General features: G+C 41.2%; 1 protein-coding gene across 7 annotated transcripts in view; it reads left to right on the top strand.

Annotated features, from left to right (window-relative positions):
• The window catches only part of PDE1C (phosphodiesterase 1C), a 524,818-nt gene that overhangs the window by 506,598 nt on the left and 4,454 nt on the right, over positions 1 to 13,766 (top strand). For 5 of the 7 annotated variants that reach the window (XM_045495245.1, XM_045495244.1, XM_045495249.1 and 2 more), the window contains one exon: positions 2,500 to 4,940. The exons of 1 other annotated variant lie outside the window; for it this stretch is intronic. In XM_045495245.1, coding sequence (XP_045351201.1) covers positions 2,500 to 2,669 — 170 coding nt within the window. In that variant the 3' untranslated portion in view covers positions 2,670 to 4,940. Of the gene's footprint in view, positions 1 to 2,499; positions 4,941 to 13,766 lie in introns of those variants that run through there. One more of the 7 variants, XM_045495247.1, reaches the window with a different exon arrangement.

Genomic DNA, 13,766 nt, shown 5'->3' with positions numbered 1-13,766 from the left:
GTTTCTTCCTGCTGAGAAGTGGGAAATTCAATAATACTTTGGCTGGGCTCATGCTGAGTAGCGAAAATAGAATGAATATGGAGAGGGATTGTGACTTGAAGAGCAGTAAATCAGCTAGCCCAGACGCTTGCAACAATCAGCTTTTAATCTGAAACCCTCTCTTGTTTCTACACCATTCTCCAGGGTAACAGGGTCGTTTTTACACTTGTTCCTAGAGTGTTTTGTGCTGCAATCCCTTGTTTGCCCTAAGAAACAGAATTAAGCACTGTGAAGTCTGAAAAAATTCTCGATTCTTCTGCACATGTATTATTCTGTCACTACAGGACCATTTGCTAAACATCTTAGGAAAAGTTGGTGTGGGTATTATGGTAGTAATAGCATCCCTTATTATGCCTGAATATATTTTTCTTCTGTAAGTGAAGTCACAAATTTCAGCAGGAATCACTAGAATGGAAGTCCCATGAGGGCAGGGATTTCTATCTGTTTTGTTCACCGTTCTATCAGCAACACATAAGTGCTCTAAGACATCAGTGAATGAATATTAGTCTATAGACTGTGAAAAGTATACTCAGCTATGAGCTCTCTGAGATGTCTATAATATTAAAGCCCAGAGTCACCCCCGTTTTTCTGGCTTTTTATTACATATGATTTTGTAGAATAACTCTGATGTATGATTCTATGGAAGGAATTTTTAATAGCATGTTTATTTTTCAAAAGTTACGTCACTAAAACCTGGTCATCATAGAAAAATTAGAAAATGTACACATCCAAAAAACAACAGCCATGTTTAGACTACTCGGAGGTAATCACTGCTATGATTTAATTGTATGTTCTTTGGGATTTTCCTATGCGCATATTGATATGTTTTTATAGTGATGAGATTAGATTCTGTTTACTGCTTTTTTGATTTAACAGTATTACATGAACCTCTATTTTTATTAATAGACATCTATATCCCTTTTCCGTAGTATCACAGTAGTATATTTTAAGAATGTACCGGAACTTCACTAACCCCTATGATTGTATATTTAAGTTGTATGTTTAAGTTCTGATCTTTTGCTTGATCATATTGGAAGAGATACGTGAAACTGGTTTTCACAAAGGTAACCTCTTGTTTGATAGATCTGTCTCCTAATCTTAGCCCTCCACGCTGACATAACTGTGTATTACCTTTCTTTGCTGGACTTTGACATGTTAGTACAATCGCCTCACTGAGAACTAGTGTTTGAGGAAATGGCTCAGCACCTGCTCTGTCCTTCATACCTTTTACCTGATTGTTGTATCTCATCTGTTTGTGATTATCATTTAACCTGGTTTTACCTTTATTCACTTTTACATGGTATCACAGAGTGCTCTCCAGTGGGACCAAGACAGGGAAGAGGTGGGGTGGGTGGTGGGGGGCAGAGCACAGGGAGCAGAGGAGGAGGAATCACTTTAGTACTTTATGTCTTTATGTGTCTTGACTGCTCATTTCTTTTCATCACTGAATAATATCCCGTCGTGTAGATGGTCTACAACATGGACAGCCAGTTGAAGGAGTTCTTGGCTTACAGTCTGTGGCAATGATGAATAAACTTCTATAAAATTCATATGCAGGTTTTTATGTGGACACCGGTTTTCAAATCAGTGGGGTAAATACCCAGGAGCAGAATGTCGGGATCGTGAAGTAAAACTATGTCTAGCTTCGTAAGAAGCTGTCAAACTGTCTTCCGAAGTGGCTCTGACACTTTGCATCCTCGCCAGTAGTGTCATCAGTTTTGTTTTGGATTTTGCCCATCCTAATAGGTGTGTGGTGTATATCATTGCTCTTGTAATGTGCAATTCCCTAATGGCATAAATTGTCAAGCCTCTTTTCCTGTGCCTTCTTTGCTATATGCATATTTTCCTCGGTGAGGAGTCAGTTCAGATCTTTTGCTCCGAGGTAAAGTGGGTTGGTTATTTCCTTTTGCTGGATTTTAAGAGTTTTCAAAAAATATTTTGGACACTAGACCTTTCTCTGTGTGTTTGGCAAATATTTTCCCCGTGATGTACTTTTTATTAGCGCTTCGAGATTGTTTGCCACTTTGCAAGCCTGGAAGCTTACACACAGTGCTAAATGCTGAATCATGGTATGACTCTGCTCACCTGTGTTTACTTTGCTGTTCCCCAAAGTGATACCACTGCTCCCACTCACTTCCTGAACTCCATTCGTTCGTTGTCAGAGAAGCTTTGTATTCTGGGATCCTCATTGTCTATCTCTAGGTTGTGTACATTGTCTATCTCTGGCCTCCTTGCTCCCATTGTCTATCTCTTTATTTATTTTAAGTAAATGACGAGGGTGATAATGTTATTTATTCATCTACCTGCAGTAAGATTCCCAGTGAGGATCCAACTTGTTTGTTTCCTGGTTTTAAAGAGAACAGACAGGTCTAGGGGAGAGCAAGTTGCCCACGGTAGTTAGGTTGTGCCGTGTCATTGGCGAGGCTAATGGTTGTCTATCTTCCTTTGCATGGCCTCCAGTCATCAAGCCTCCTCTACGTCATTTTAAACGCCCTGCTTATGCGTCTAGCTCCTACGCACCTTCGGTCCCAAAGAAAACTGAGGAGCATCCTGCGAGGTACAAGATGCTGGATCAGAGGATCAAAATGAAAAAGATTCAGAATATCTCACATAACTGGAACAGGAAATAGGTCAAGGGGAAGAGAGGGAGTGAAGGAGAGACCCACTCCCCTGCCTCTCAGCACTCACCGGCCACAATGGGATGTGCTTCCAAGACCGTTGGAAGCCTTGGGGGCTGGTGCTTTCGTGGTTGACTCCACCAAGGCAAAGTGAAGGCTGTATGTGATTTTCCCCTTTGTTCTGTTTTGGACCCAACCATTACTGGATTTGGGAGTCAGTGGAGACTCCAGGAGTAAGAGGTTAGTCTCATGTGGCTTATATTTGTATAGATCTTTCAAAGTCTAAATAGAACCCAAATTAAAACAATGCCACCTCTTTAGAAAACATGGAGTCCTTCCCACTGACACTTCTTTCATCCCTAGAAGTTGACTTGCCCCAATAAGAATATTGGTTTAATAATCATTGTATTTAAGAAATGTAAGTCTTAAAACATCTTTTCCAATTTTAAATACATTAGAAAAAGGTGTTTTTGCATATGCATTTCTTAAATATGGTGATTATTATAATACTTAAAATGTACATGAATATGTAACTTCCAAAGGAAATGCATTAAAGATAAAAGTTGTGTTTCTAAACGTAACAATCACAGGCGGAAAAGAAGACCGATGAATAGAGTTCATAGGTAATTCTGAACAGAGGCTTCACAGAGAAGATACAAGTTAAAAATAAAGACGCATGCTTTGGTTTTCGTTGCATGCTCACACAATCGCCTCATTTCGTACCTTTTGAAATTTGAGAGTTTGCAGGAGATACATTTTGGCTGTACTTCTAATTTGTTACTTTCACTTACAGTTGACAGTTCTAGAAATCAATGAGATGCCCATGCCTCAGAGACTCCAGGTTTGAGATCTACTCCAGGAGAAGTCTTGTGGTCCTGGGGCAGGAGGATGTAAATTGCTGAACCTAATTTAAATCCCTAATTTGCAGATTTTTCTCCATAAAGTTGGAGATACCTTTAAGTTCAATTTCGGATAATCTTCCCGGCAGACCATATAGCTGAGCCCTTTGGGATCTCAGTTGCTCTTACAGCTCTTGGAGGAATGGAAGTCAATAACTCACCTCTCTCCATTGCGGCATTTTTAGCTCTTCTGAATCTCTCCTAGAGTTTTTACTTTGGGACTAAAATCACACAAAGTGGGAAGGAATCTTTCAAGGCCAGAAATAGCTTTTGATCCCTTTAGAAATGGTCTGGTGCAGTGGAAAACTTTAGGTTTGTTGTCAGGCAGTTCTGATCTCCAGTCCTGTCCCGTCTATAACTAGTTGCATGCCCTTGGTCTAACGGCATAATCTTTAAAAGCCTCAGTTTACTTAACTAGAAAGTGGGACTCATAATACCCACTTTGCCTTTTGTGGTGAACATTGAGAGTAATGTAGGTGTGGATTGTTATTGCTGAACTCAGTGAGTAATAGGAACAGAACAGATGTAATTACGAGCATTCCACATCCAAAAAAAAAAAAGAAAGAAAGAAAAGAAAAAGAAAAAGAAAAAGAAAAAAAAAACAAAAACAAACTCCCAGGCACCCCTGCAAAGAAGAAGCTGTGTACTGATGGCCATAGCCTCTGGAGTCTGACTGCAAATGGTTTAGTGTTCTCTTCTCTCTTTCACCACAGTTCACTTCTAGTAAACCACAGTTATGCAAGTTGAGCCAGCTCCAGAGTTTAGTGCCCATCACGCTAGTGAGTAATTTATTTATAACATGGTTTACGATGGTGTTTCAGGGAAATTTAATTACTATACAAAAAGAAAAATCACTGTGACTTTTTGTTAGGAAAGCAATTGTAATTCTGAACTCCCTGCTTGGTCCCTGAGCGACGGGATCCTTCTGCAGGCTCACAGCGTCTATTCTGCCTGAAGAAGGTTAGCTCAACAGGTACTTCCTCCCTGTTTGTATACAGGTGCCTTAGTGCCTGCTTCACAGAGCCATTAAGCAAACAGTGAAACTGCCCATGGGGTACTGGCCTCCTTGCTCCCAGTGGATCATCAGTGATGTTTCTCATCTGTCCTTCAATACTTTCAGGCTTAGGCATTGAGATAGCAACGTGGCTGTGCTTTCTTGACGTTAGAAGCCATGATCCTAGGGCAGAATTTTCTGTATTGTTTTATCCCAAGATGCTATTTTTCAGCTTTGGCTAATATTTTGATTGAATTCAGATACTGACATTCCTCATTGCTTGTAAGATACCTACCGTGTGTTTTGTTTTTGTTTTTGTTTTTGCGTGATGGATTGTATACAAATGCCAGATTATATTCTTACAGCAAATAAAAAGATGCTTTTCAAGGACTTTCTTGTACGAGTCACCTTTTTCATCTTCAGAATTCTGGGATTCATTTGAAAAGCATTAGATTTTCCCTATCCTTGACACTATTTAGTCCTGAATATCTTGTCAAGATGAATAGCATAATTTAAACTTTTCAGTTGGCTTCCTGATTGTATAGGTGGTAGGGTTGTTTTTTTTTAAAACCCCTTCTTCCTATACCACAAACCCAATCGATTAATTTGTTAATATGAGTAACCCTTAATACCAGCTAGTCTGTAGGTAAACACCTGTGTTATCAACTTGGTTTATATTATTCCAGGTAGCAGTTCAGAACAGGCACTTTGGGGGTAGAAACACCTATCACAGTACCAGGGCTAAGCATATGGTAACGATATCAATAAATATTCTCTATTATTTCTTGGAGAAAGAGTGGAGTATAGTAAAAAGAAGTTAGGCTTTTGAGTTTGAGAGCAATGTCCCTTACTAGTTTTATGACATCAGATATGTTGTTCATATTCTCCACCTTCAGTAAAAAGATGTTAATGATTTAATTAATGATGTTTACCCACCTGGCTGTTCTCCCAGGTACCAGTTTCTGCCTCCCCCCGCATCTCAATCTTTAATATGCATTTCAACATTCAGTTGGAAACCCGACAGCCCACCCTCATCCCATGCTCCCTTCACCTGTGTCTCCTGCACCCTTGGAGTTCTCGGGCTTCCGTCTTTTATCTGTCGTGGCTGCCTCTTGCTCTCATCTTGCACTTCGCTGAACCCTTGTTCACCCCTGGCCTCTTACTCCTACAGTTCTGTCTTTCATCTCTTCCTGTTCACCCCATCTCTTTTCCCACACCCCATCCCTTTGTTTTTTCCAAGTTCCACCGATACAAGCCTACTGTGTAGAACGGACTTTACCAGGAAGTTTAGGATGATGGCACAGCAGAAGGAAATATGTAAATTAAAAATCCAATAGCAGTATCAGCTAGTCTCCCTTTGTGGATGATTCTTCATGGCTGTTTCTTCCTTAGACACAGATTTGCCTGCATCTTCTTGGATTTCTCCTTCTACCAAGACCTCCCCCCCCCCACTCTTGAACTTTAAATTCCTATGAAGGTACAGAGCAATCCATCTCTCACTCCCTACACCACACAAGTTCAAGGCACTTTTAAAGCTTATGAACTCACTCTGCCAAACAAAGCACATTTATTCTGGGTCCTGCTTCTATAAGCACAAAGAACTGACAGAAGCTTCAGAATGGTATTTTTTCTCTTTGTAATATAATCTAATTCTTAGGCAGGACCAGTCCCTGTAAGAAAAGAGCAGTATAAATCTGCCTGTCCCTCTTCCCACCCCACTTCTGGCCAGAATAAGTCCCTAGGTATTGTTTCGTTTTTGTTTTTCCATCTAGTTGTAATACTAACCTCACATGGGTAGGGGGCAGTGACTGTCACTAATAGGGGTTGAGAGAATGCTAATTTCCTTCTCTTCCTACCTCTTTTTACCACAAGCCACTTAAGCCTTACCACGATCTTATCCATTGAGCTTTTGAAATAGGGAAGGCACTCCAGCACTCTTACTGTTATGATTTCTAATCCCTGTGAGGTAGAGAGGAAAAGTGGAGATGGTTGATAACGACTATTTTTTAAGTATGGGATTTCCATAAAGATCCATGTCCTAAGACAGATGGAAGGCCACCTATTTATCTGCAAAGTTTAAATTCATTTTCCCATTGACTGCCAACTTCACTTCATCAATTACACCCTCTGTGATCCATTTTTAATTAAAAAAAAAAAAACTGTTGGGTCGACATCTTGATTCATTGGGAGTCTGTCAAATTCAGTTAAATGTGAGGATGTGTTAGGACTGGGAGTTGGGGGTGGGTGAAAGATTAGTTACTTGGCCCCAGGCTTGACCCTGGCATAGCCTCGGGTGCCACAGCGAGGCCAGTTGGGGCCAGGGAAGATTCTGCTGTATCATAGATGTAGACAGTCGGCCTTTCCTGGTGGAATTGTTTAAAGACTAATTTAGGAGATTTATGAGCATTCATACTTTTGTTATATTTAAAGAAAATGAAAAACTGCTTTTGGGGAATGACAAGTGATAATAGCTACAGAATACTGTATTCAAGTGTGTATTTTAATGTTCTCTGGATTCTCTGCGAACGTTCTACGGCACACTTTGTTTTGTGCACCTGAGTAAGAGGTTCAGCTGACCAGTGCTTATAGAAGCACCTTGCCTAGAAACCAGCCATTATAGAAACAATTCATCTTTTATGACTCACTGGGTATAAGAAGATTCCAGACTTTAAGACCCAATGGTAAAAGGATATTAAGTAAATGTAACAACAGAGACAAATATGTCCAATTATGGCTGCTAAAACCCGAAATTACATTATACTGCTCTAGTACAGTAGATTGTAAAATTTGGTTAGTATTTTTTAAGTACCCACTAGGTCTAAAGCACTTTAACACGTACTAATAATATATTTAACTCTTAATAAACCTGTGTGGAAAGACTTACTGTCCTTATTGCTAATCAATAAATTGAGATTCAAAGGGTTAAATTGTTACAGAACGTTTGCAGAGCTAGTGGAAAAGTGTAGAGAGGAGATTTAGTTGTGGTCCTTTGATTACAGGACTATATATTGTTTCCACATGCCATGTTGCTTGCAGACTTCCTGTACCTCTTTGTTGAGCCTGCTCGCCCGCATTATGCATCCTCTGTCCTTCAACGATGCTCTTGTGTGGTTCCAATACAGAATCCAGGACCAACAACGATAGCATGATTGTTCCCAACACCGACTGGTTGTGTCCCTCTCCATCTTGGGCCAGTGTTGCGTCCTTTATTGAAACTATGTCATGAAGCGTTGGTAAGAGAAGCCCTACAACTGAGCTAACGTGACCACTCACACACCTGCAGATCAGCCTCTCAAGGACCGTTGCTCATTGAATGCATCTTCCTGACCTCTCATCAGTTAATCCAAATGGATGGCTCTTTCCTCAACTTCCTGCTTCCTTTTCCCCGTCCTCTCTACTGCAGCATTAAGAAGATACAGTCCATGGAGGAAAAGCATTCCTTAATTATTTTGCTTCTGATCTTTGTGGGTATCTGACTCTATGCCATCCTCTTATCCGTCCCTGATATCTCAAAGGAAGATATAATTTCTCTTCCTTTTTAAAACCAACGGAACTGTATCCTTTTTCTATTGCCAAAACGTGCTTACATTTGATTTTCATAGAAAATCAGCGATGAATTCAACAATCAAATAAATAGATAGATATCCAAACGGCCTAAGCACAACATTTCCACAGGCTTGTTCCCTTTGGATTTTTTGAAGGCTTTCACATTGTTGCCCACACCATTTCATCTAGAAACTCTCCTCCATTTGCCTATGAGCCCTGCATTCTCCTGATTTGTCTTTTATCTCTTTACTTAACTGCCTGACTAGTTGGCTACTCCTCCTCCTCACGGGACTTTTCCCCAAATCAAGCCATCAGCCTTCTTCTCCTCAGATTTCTTCCAATAAACTGTATCTTTTCTTAGGATTTTAAGCACCAACTCCATCAGCTTGATTCCTAACTCCACAAATCTGTCCCTATCACTTTCTCAAGCCTACACAAGCATTCCCAACTCTGAGATGGACTTCTCCATCCGAATGTCTTGAAGGTACCCTAAGCCTCACTCCCGGATTCTTTTGCAACTGTGATCTTCCTGATGTCTATATTTCTGTTATTGCTACTGTCTCCATTTTTTTTAGTCACCCATTCTCAAAGTCATTTATCTTTTTTATTTCTCCAAATCAGTTTTCACACTCTTCTCACTGACACTTCTCTGGAATTCTGCTAACCAGTTCCAGATTTCTTCCTTAATAATTATGGCTTTTAGTAGCAGGAAATGATATTCCCTCGCATGTCAGACACCTCCTAGCTCCAGAAAAACTGCCTTCTAATGGCCAGTGGTAGAGGCTTTATCAAGACCAACATGAAGAGCAAGTCTGCCATGAGCATACTCCCCTGTTGGAGTTTGACTGTTGTCTCATCCAGTGGGCTCCTTACAGGCTGAGATTCAGCGCCTGTCCGTGACGGCTGACAAGTTTACAGAGACGTTTGGGTGTTCTAGTATCCCGTACAAGCTCTCCCTTTCCCTCCTTCTCCCCGGCCATAATCAGAGGTCAGATGAATGCCAAAGCATTTGAATTCAAGCATTCTAAGCCATAAAGGCATAAAGATATCACTGGGTGGTGATTCTGTTCAATGAATGAGTATGTGGAGAATATATTAATTGTGCCTTTTCCAGAAGACAAGCTCCTCATGAAGTGACATCTGTCACCTACACTCACCTTCACATGGAACTGTTTCCTGACTGAATGAGGCCTATTCTGTATGTTCACAGCATTCTTTTTATGTAACTCCTTCTACACCTATTGTCCTTATGAAAATCTTCGTTATTCAAGATCCAACAGAAAATGTCATCTTCTCTGGGTCATGTGCTGTGATCTCTTTGACTAGAATTGGTCTTTTGCCCTGGTTAACCCTCAGAATGATCTATTTTTGCTTCCTCGTGACACTTCAGTGATTCTGCCTCAAATTACATAGCTCTTAATTATTTCTTACCATACGATCATTTTGGGGAGAGTAAAGACCACCCCCCCAACACACACTTTTTCATATTTGTGTTTGCTATGGCAACCAACACAGTGGTTCATATAAAATAGATCCTCTGGGCGCCTGGGTGGCGCAGTGGGTTAAGCGTCCGACTTCAGCCAGGTCACGATCTCGCGGCCCGTGAGTTCGAGCCCCGCGTCAGGCTCTGGCCTGATGGCTCAGAGCCTGGAGCCTGTTTCCGATTCTGTGTCTCCCTCTCTCTCTGCCCCTCCCCCGTTCATGCTCTGTCTCTCTCTGTCCCAAAAATAAATAAACGTTGAAAAAAAAAATTTAAAATAGATCCTCAAAAATGTAATGGCTAAAGATGGCACCGAACCAGAGTAATCTAGAGATAGAAAACGTGTCAGTATGGGACAAATATGTTACCACATCTCCTCTTTTCACTTACGACAGACATTGCTAGTCAGTCAGTGCACCTCTTCCCACCAAGTCCAGACCCAGCCTGAAAAGCCTTCCCAACACAGAGCTCCACGCAATTGGTTGAAATCCGCTGGCATTTCTATTCTTTTAAAATCAGTGGATCATCCCTGGATGAAGAAATAACCTAGTTTTGCCTTTACTCTAATTCTCTGCTGATTCAATATCTTCTCAGATGTCAAAATCTCAGTTGATGCAGAAAAAGAAATGTATGTTTAAAGATTGAAGTATCATTGTACTTTTCTAAAAAAGAAAAAAACCCTACTTGGCTGTTCATATGTGTCTCTGTTTCATCTGCAGACTCAAAATTCCTAGAGAATAATGGAATATAGCTCTAGGCCTTAGAGTCTCACCCTCAAAAGTAGGTAGTTCACGTAGGCCATCTGTTCCACAAACATCTCTGCCCGTGGAGGTCCCACGTGATCCAGAATTTTGGAAACAAATATCAGAGTGTGATCTCATCATTTCCTAAAATAGGCTAAGAATGCCAGGGGTGATGTGGTATCAGACAACACAGTTGTATTTTCAGTCAACAGTCTTCCAGCTGAAAAAGAATTTGCATGTTAATAACCAGATGAAACCCGTATCACTAAAAGCGCATCCTGCCTCGCTCATTTCTGGAAAGGAAGTTGAAGCCATGACGAACTGGTAGTCCAAGCAGCCAGGTAAGGCACACATTCAACAATGATACCGATTAATTTTGTGGAATCAGGTTACCAGACTAGATTCTACTCACTTCTTATGCTGCACTGCCACCCGGTGTCTTTTAGAGGCATGAGCTGATTGCTGAGTCCCAGGGCATCTTTAATGGGGATAGTTTTTAGCTGGATGAATTCTTAGATTCAAAAGGTCAAACTGCAGCAAATACCATTCTTGTTCTGATCGTGCTGCTACATTTCTGTATATGTTTATACTATTATCAAACACAAGGCTTAGGTTCTTGAATAGCTTTACTGTTCGAACTATATATATTATATGTAATTTATATATATAAAGCCTTAAATATGAAGAAAATGTAGTTGGAGGAAATATTGGGAGACAAACTGTAGAAATCCTGATAAATATAATAGAGACAGAGCTTGGGGAACGTGGGTGGCTTGGTCGGTTGAGCGTCTGACTTGAGCTCACGTCATGAGCTCACGGTTTGTGAGTTCGAGCCCTGCGTTGGGCTCACTGCGGTCAGCCTGTCAGCACAGAGCCTGTTATGGATCCTCTGCCCCTCCCCTGCTTGCTGTCTTCCCAAAATAAATAAATATTAAAATAATAAAGATAGAACTCTAAGTTGACAATATCCATGACATTTATATATGAAAATAAATAACAATTTAGTATTATTTTTTTTAATTTTTTTTAACGTTTTATTTATTTTTGAGACAGAGACAGAGCATGAACAGGGGAGGGTCAGCGAGAGGGAGACACAGAATCTGAAACAGGCTCCAGGCTCTGAGCTGTCAGCACAGAGCCCGACGCAGGGCTCGAACTCACGGACCGCGAGATCATGACCTGAGCGGAAGTCGGCCGCCCAACCGACTGAGCCACCCAGGCGCCCCAACAATTTATTATTTATAGCGCCATTTCATTGCATTGTCATTTAATGACAGCACTATTAATTTCTGTTTATTATCCCTAGTATGCTAGCATGCTGGCACAACCTTCGTTTCCAAGCCCTTTCCCCTCTATCTTTGCTACAGAAGCTGTGAAAGTTAACATTCAGTTGCCCAGTTTTCTTTAATTTAAGGGCAGTCAGGTGACACGGTTTTTGCTGAGGAAATATAAAGCTGCTTCTTCCAGTTCTTCTTTCCTGGAATACTGACTTTGGCTGGGAGGTACAGCAGCCATTTTGGGTCCGCGAGGCAATGGTGAGCATGGAAATAAAATCCGACATGCTGACCCTAAGGAATCAGAAAGATAGAAAGGGTCCGTGTTCCTGATGATATCATTGAACCACTACACCATCCTTGGCCTGATTTCTTGAAACTTAACTGTTTTGTGAGAAAAATAAACTATTTCTCTGAATTACTGTGAAGTTACTATTTCTCTTGCTATTTCTGAAGCCTATTCCTAGCTAAATTAAAGACCCTGCTTCCCCGAAAGTTTCACCAAGGTGCTTAAATATTCGTTTTACTTTTTTGCAGGACAGAATGGTGTGTGTGTGTGTGTGTGCGCACTGCATTCTCTAGGCAGTTGTCCAGGGCCAATATGATCTTTTCACTTCAGTTGTTGTCGCCATTAAAAACACAAGAAAACATTTCTGCTCACACTCTTGTTGCCCCCTTCGTCTTACTTGCTGTAGGAGGGCAGTTGCAGGCACCTGACAGATAGATAGGAATTAAGAAACTGAAGCAGGGTTGGGGGGCACCTGGGTGGCTCAGTCAGCTGAGCGCCTGACTTTGGCTCAGGTCATGATCTCACAGCTCCGTGAGTTCGAGTCCCACATCTGGCTCTCCGCTGCCAGCATGGAGCCTGCTTCAGCTCCTGTCTCCTTCTCTCTCATTCCCTCTCCCCTGCTCATGCTTTCTCTGTGTCTCAAAAATAAATAAGAACATCAAAAATTTTGAAGAAAACAAGAGACTTGAGAGTGGGTAGAATGGAAAGTGCATAAACAGAAAGCATACACTTGGTGAAATGCAAAAAGGCCCATATTATAGGAGTACTGTGACCAGTCGAGAGGCTGGCATGAGATGAACCTCTCTGAATAGGAAAGGGTTGACTCATGTAGTGGTCACAGAGGCAGATTGAGGATGTGGAGGAAGGAGGGAAGGTTTCAAATTTTTTTACCAAGTTTCCAGCAGGATAAAGTTCCCATCTGATAAAGATTGCTGTGGCTGGAGGATGGAGAATGAGTTGGGGTAAAGAGAAAAAACCAGAAAGCTAATAAGGAGACCGTAGAGATGGGAACTGAGGCCAGACTAGGAGTGACTTTGGAAACAGCAAGATAGGTAGGGTTAATTCTGACTTGAAAAGTAGAATCAACAGAACAGGGATGGGGTGTTGAGGGAGGGCTATCTGCATGAGTGAGGGCAATGAAGGCGATGGTTGCTGAGGTGGAGAGTTCAAGGGCAGGATGGACGGGAGAGGTGAAGAGGAAGCATCTGGGGACAGAATGGAAACTGGTTGTTCCATTTTGCACATGTGGTTTATAAGACACTCAATTAACAGTTTGATTTGCTGGTCAGGAGCTCAGAAGAAAGTTTGCCTTAGAGCTAGACATTCCCGGAGGATCACATTTACATAATTTTGAAATGTTCATGATCTACTTGCCCTTACCCCCAATGGTGCTTAGCATTACTTTTGGTGGTATAGGTGAGTTCTGTGAAATTAAGCTTCGAGAATGTGGAAAGCAAAGAATGTGGGAAAAAATGCAGTGTTTCAGTGAAGGAAGACTGGGAAGCATGTCTTGAATTCAGTTGAAATATAATCTCTAAAGTCCCGATTCATAAGACATTTGTAGTTATTAAAAGAACAGAAACTGTAGAGTCTAGAGAGCCATCATCAAGTAAGACCTTAGGAAGATGTTGGCTTCTTAGTTGATGTTAACAACCAATTGATAGCCGCAGTGCAGAGGGACTTAGGGTTTTCCTGTATAAACAGAAGTCCTGTGCCATGTTTGTTCTTTATTGATTTCTTAGTGGAATGTATGGGGGACATGCTCTCATTGTCCTGGAATGTACATACTCACGCCATGCCACTTCCATTTTCTTTATTCATGCCTCTTGTTCCTGGCTTTGAGTACCATTCTTTCATTGTTTTATTGGACAATATTGATTGAAT

This window comes from Leopardus geoffroyi, chromosome A2 (assembly GCF_018350155.1).
Source record: "Leopardus geoffroyi isolate Oge1 chromosome A2, O.geoffroyi_Oge1_pat1.0, whole genome shotgun sequence".
In the NCBI taxonomy this organism is placed as follows: domain Eukaryota; kingdom Metazoa; phylum Chordata; class Mammalia; order Carnivora; family Felidae; genus Leopardus; species Leopardus geoffroyi.
Note: the sequence above shows the minus strand (reverse complement) of the source record. Positions and strands in the feature narration are given on the sequence as shown.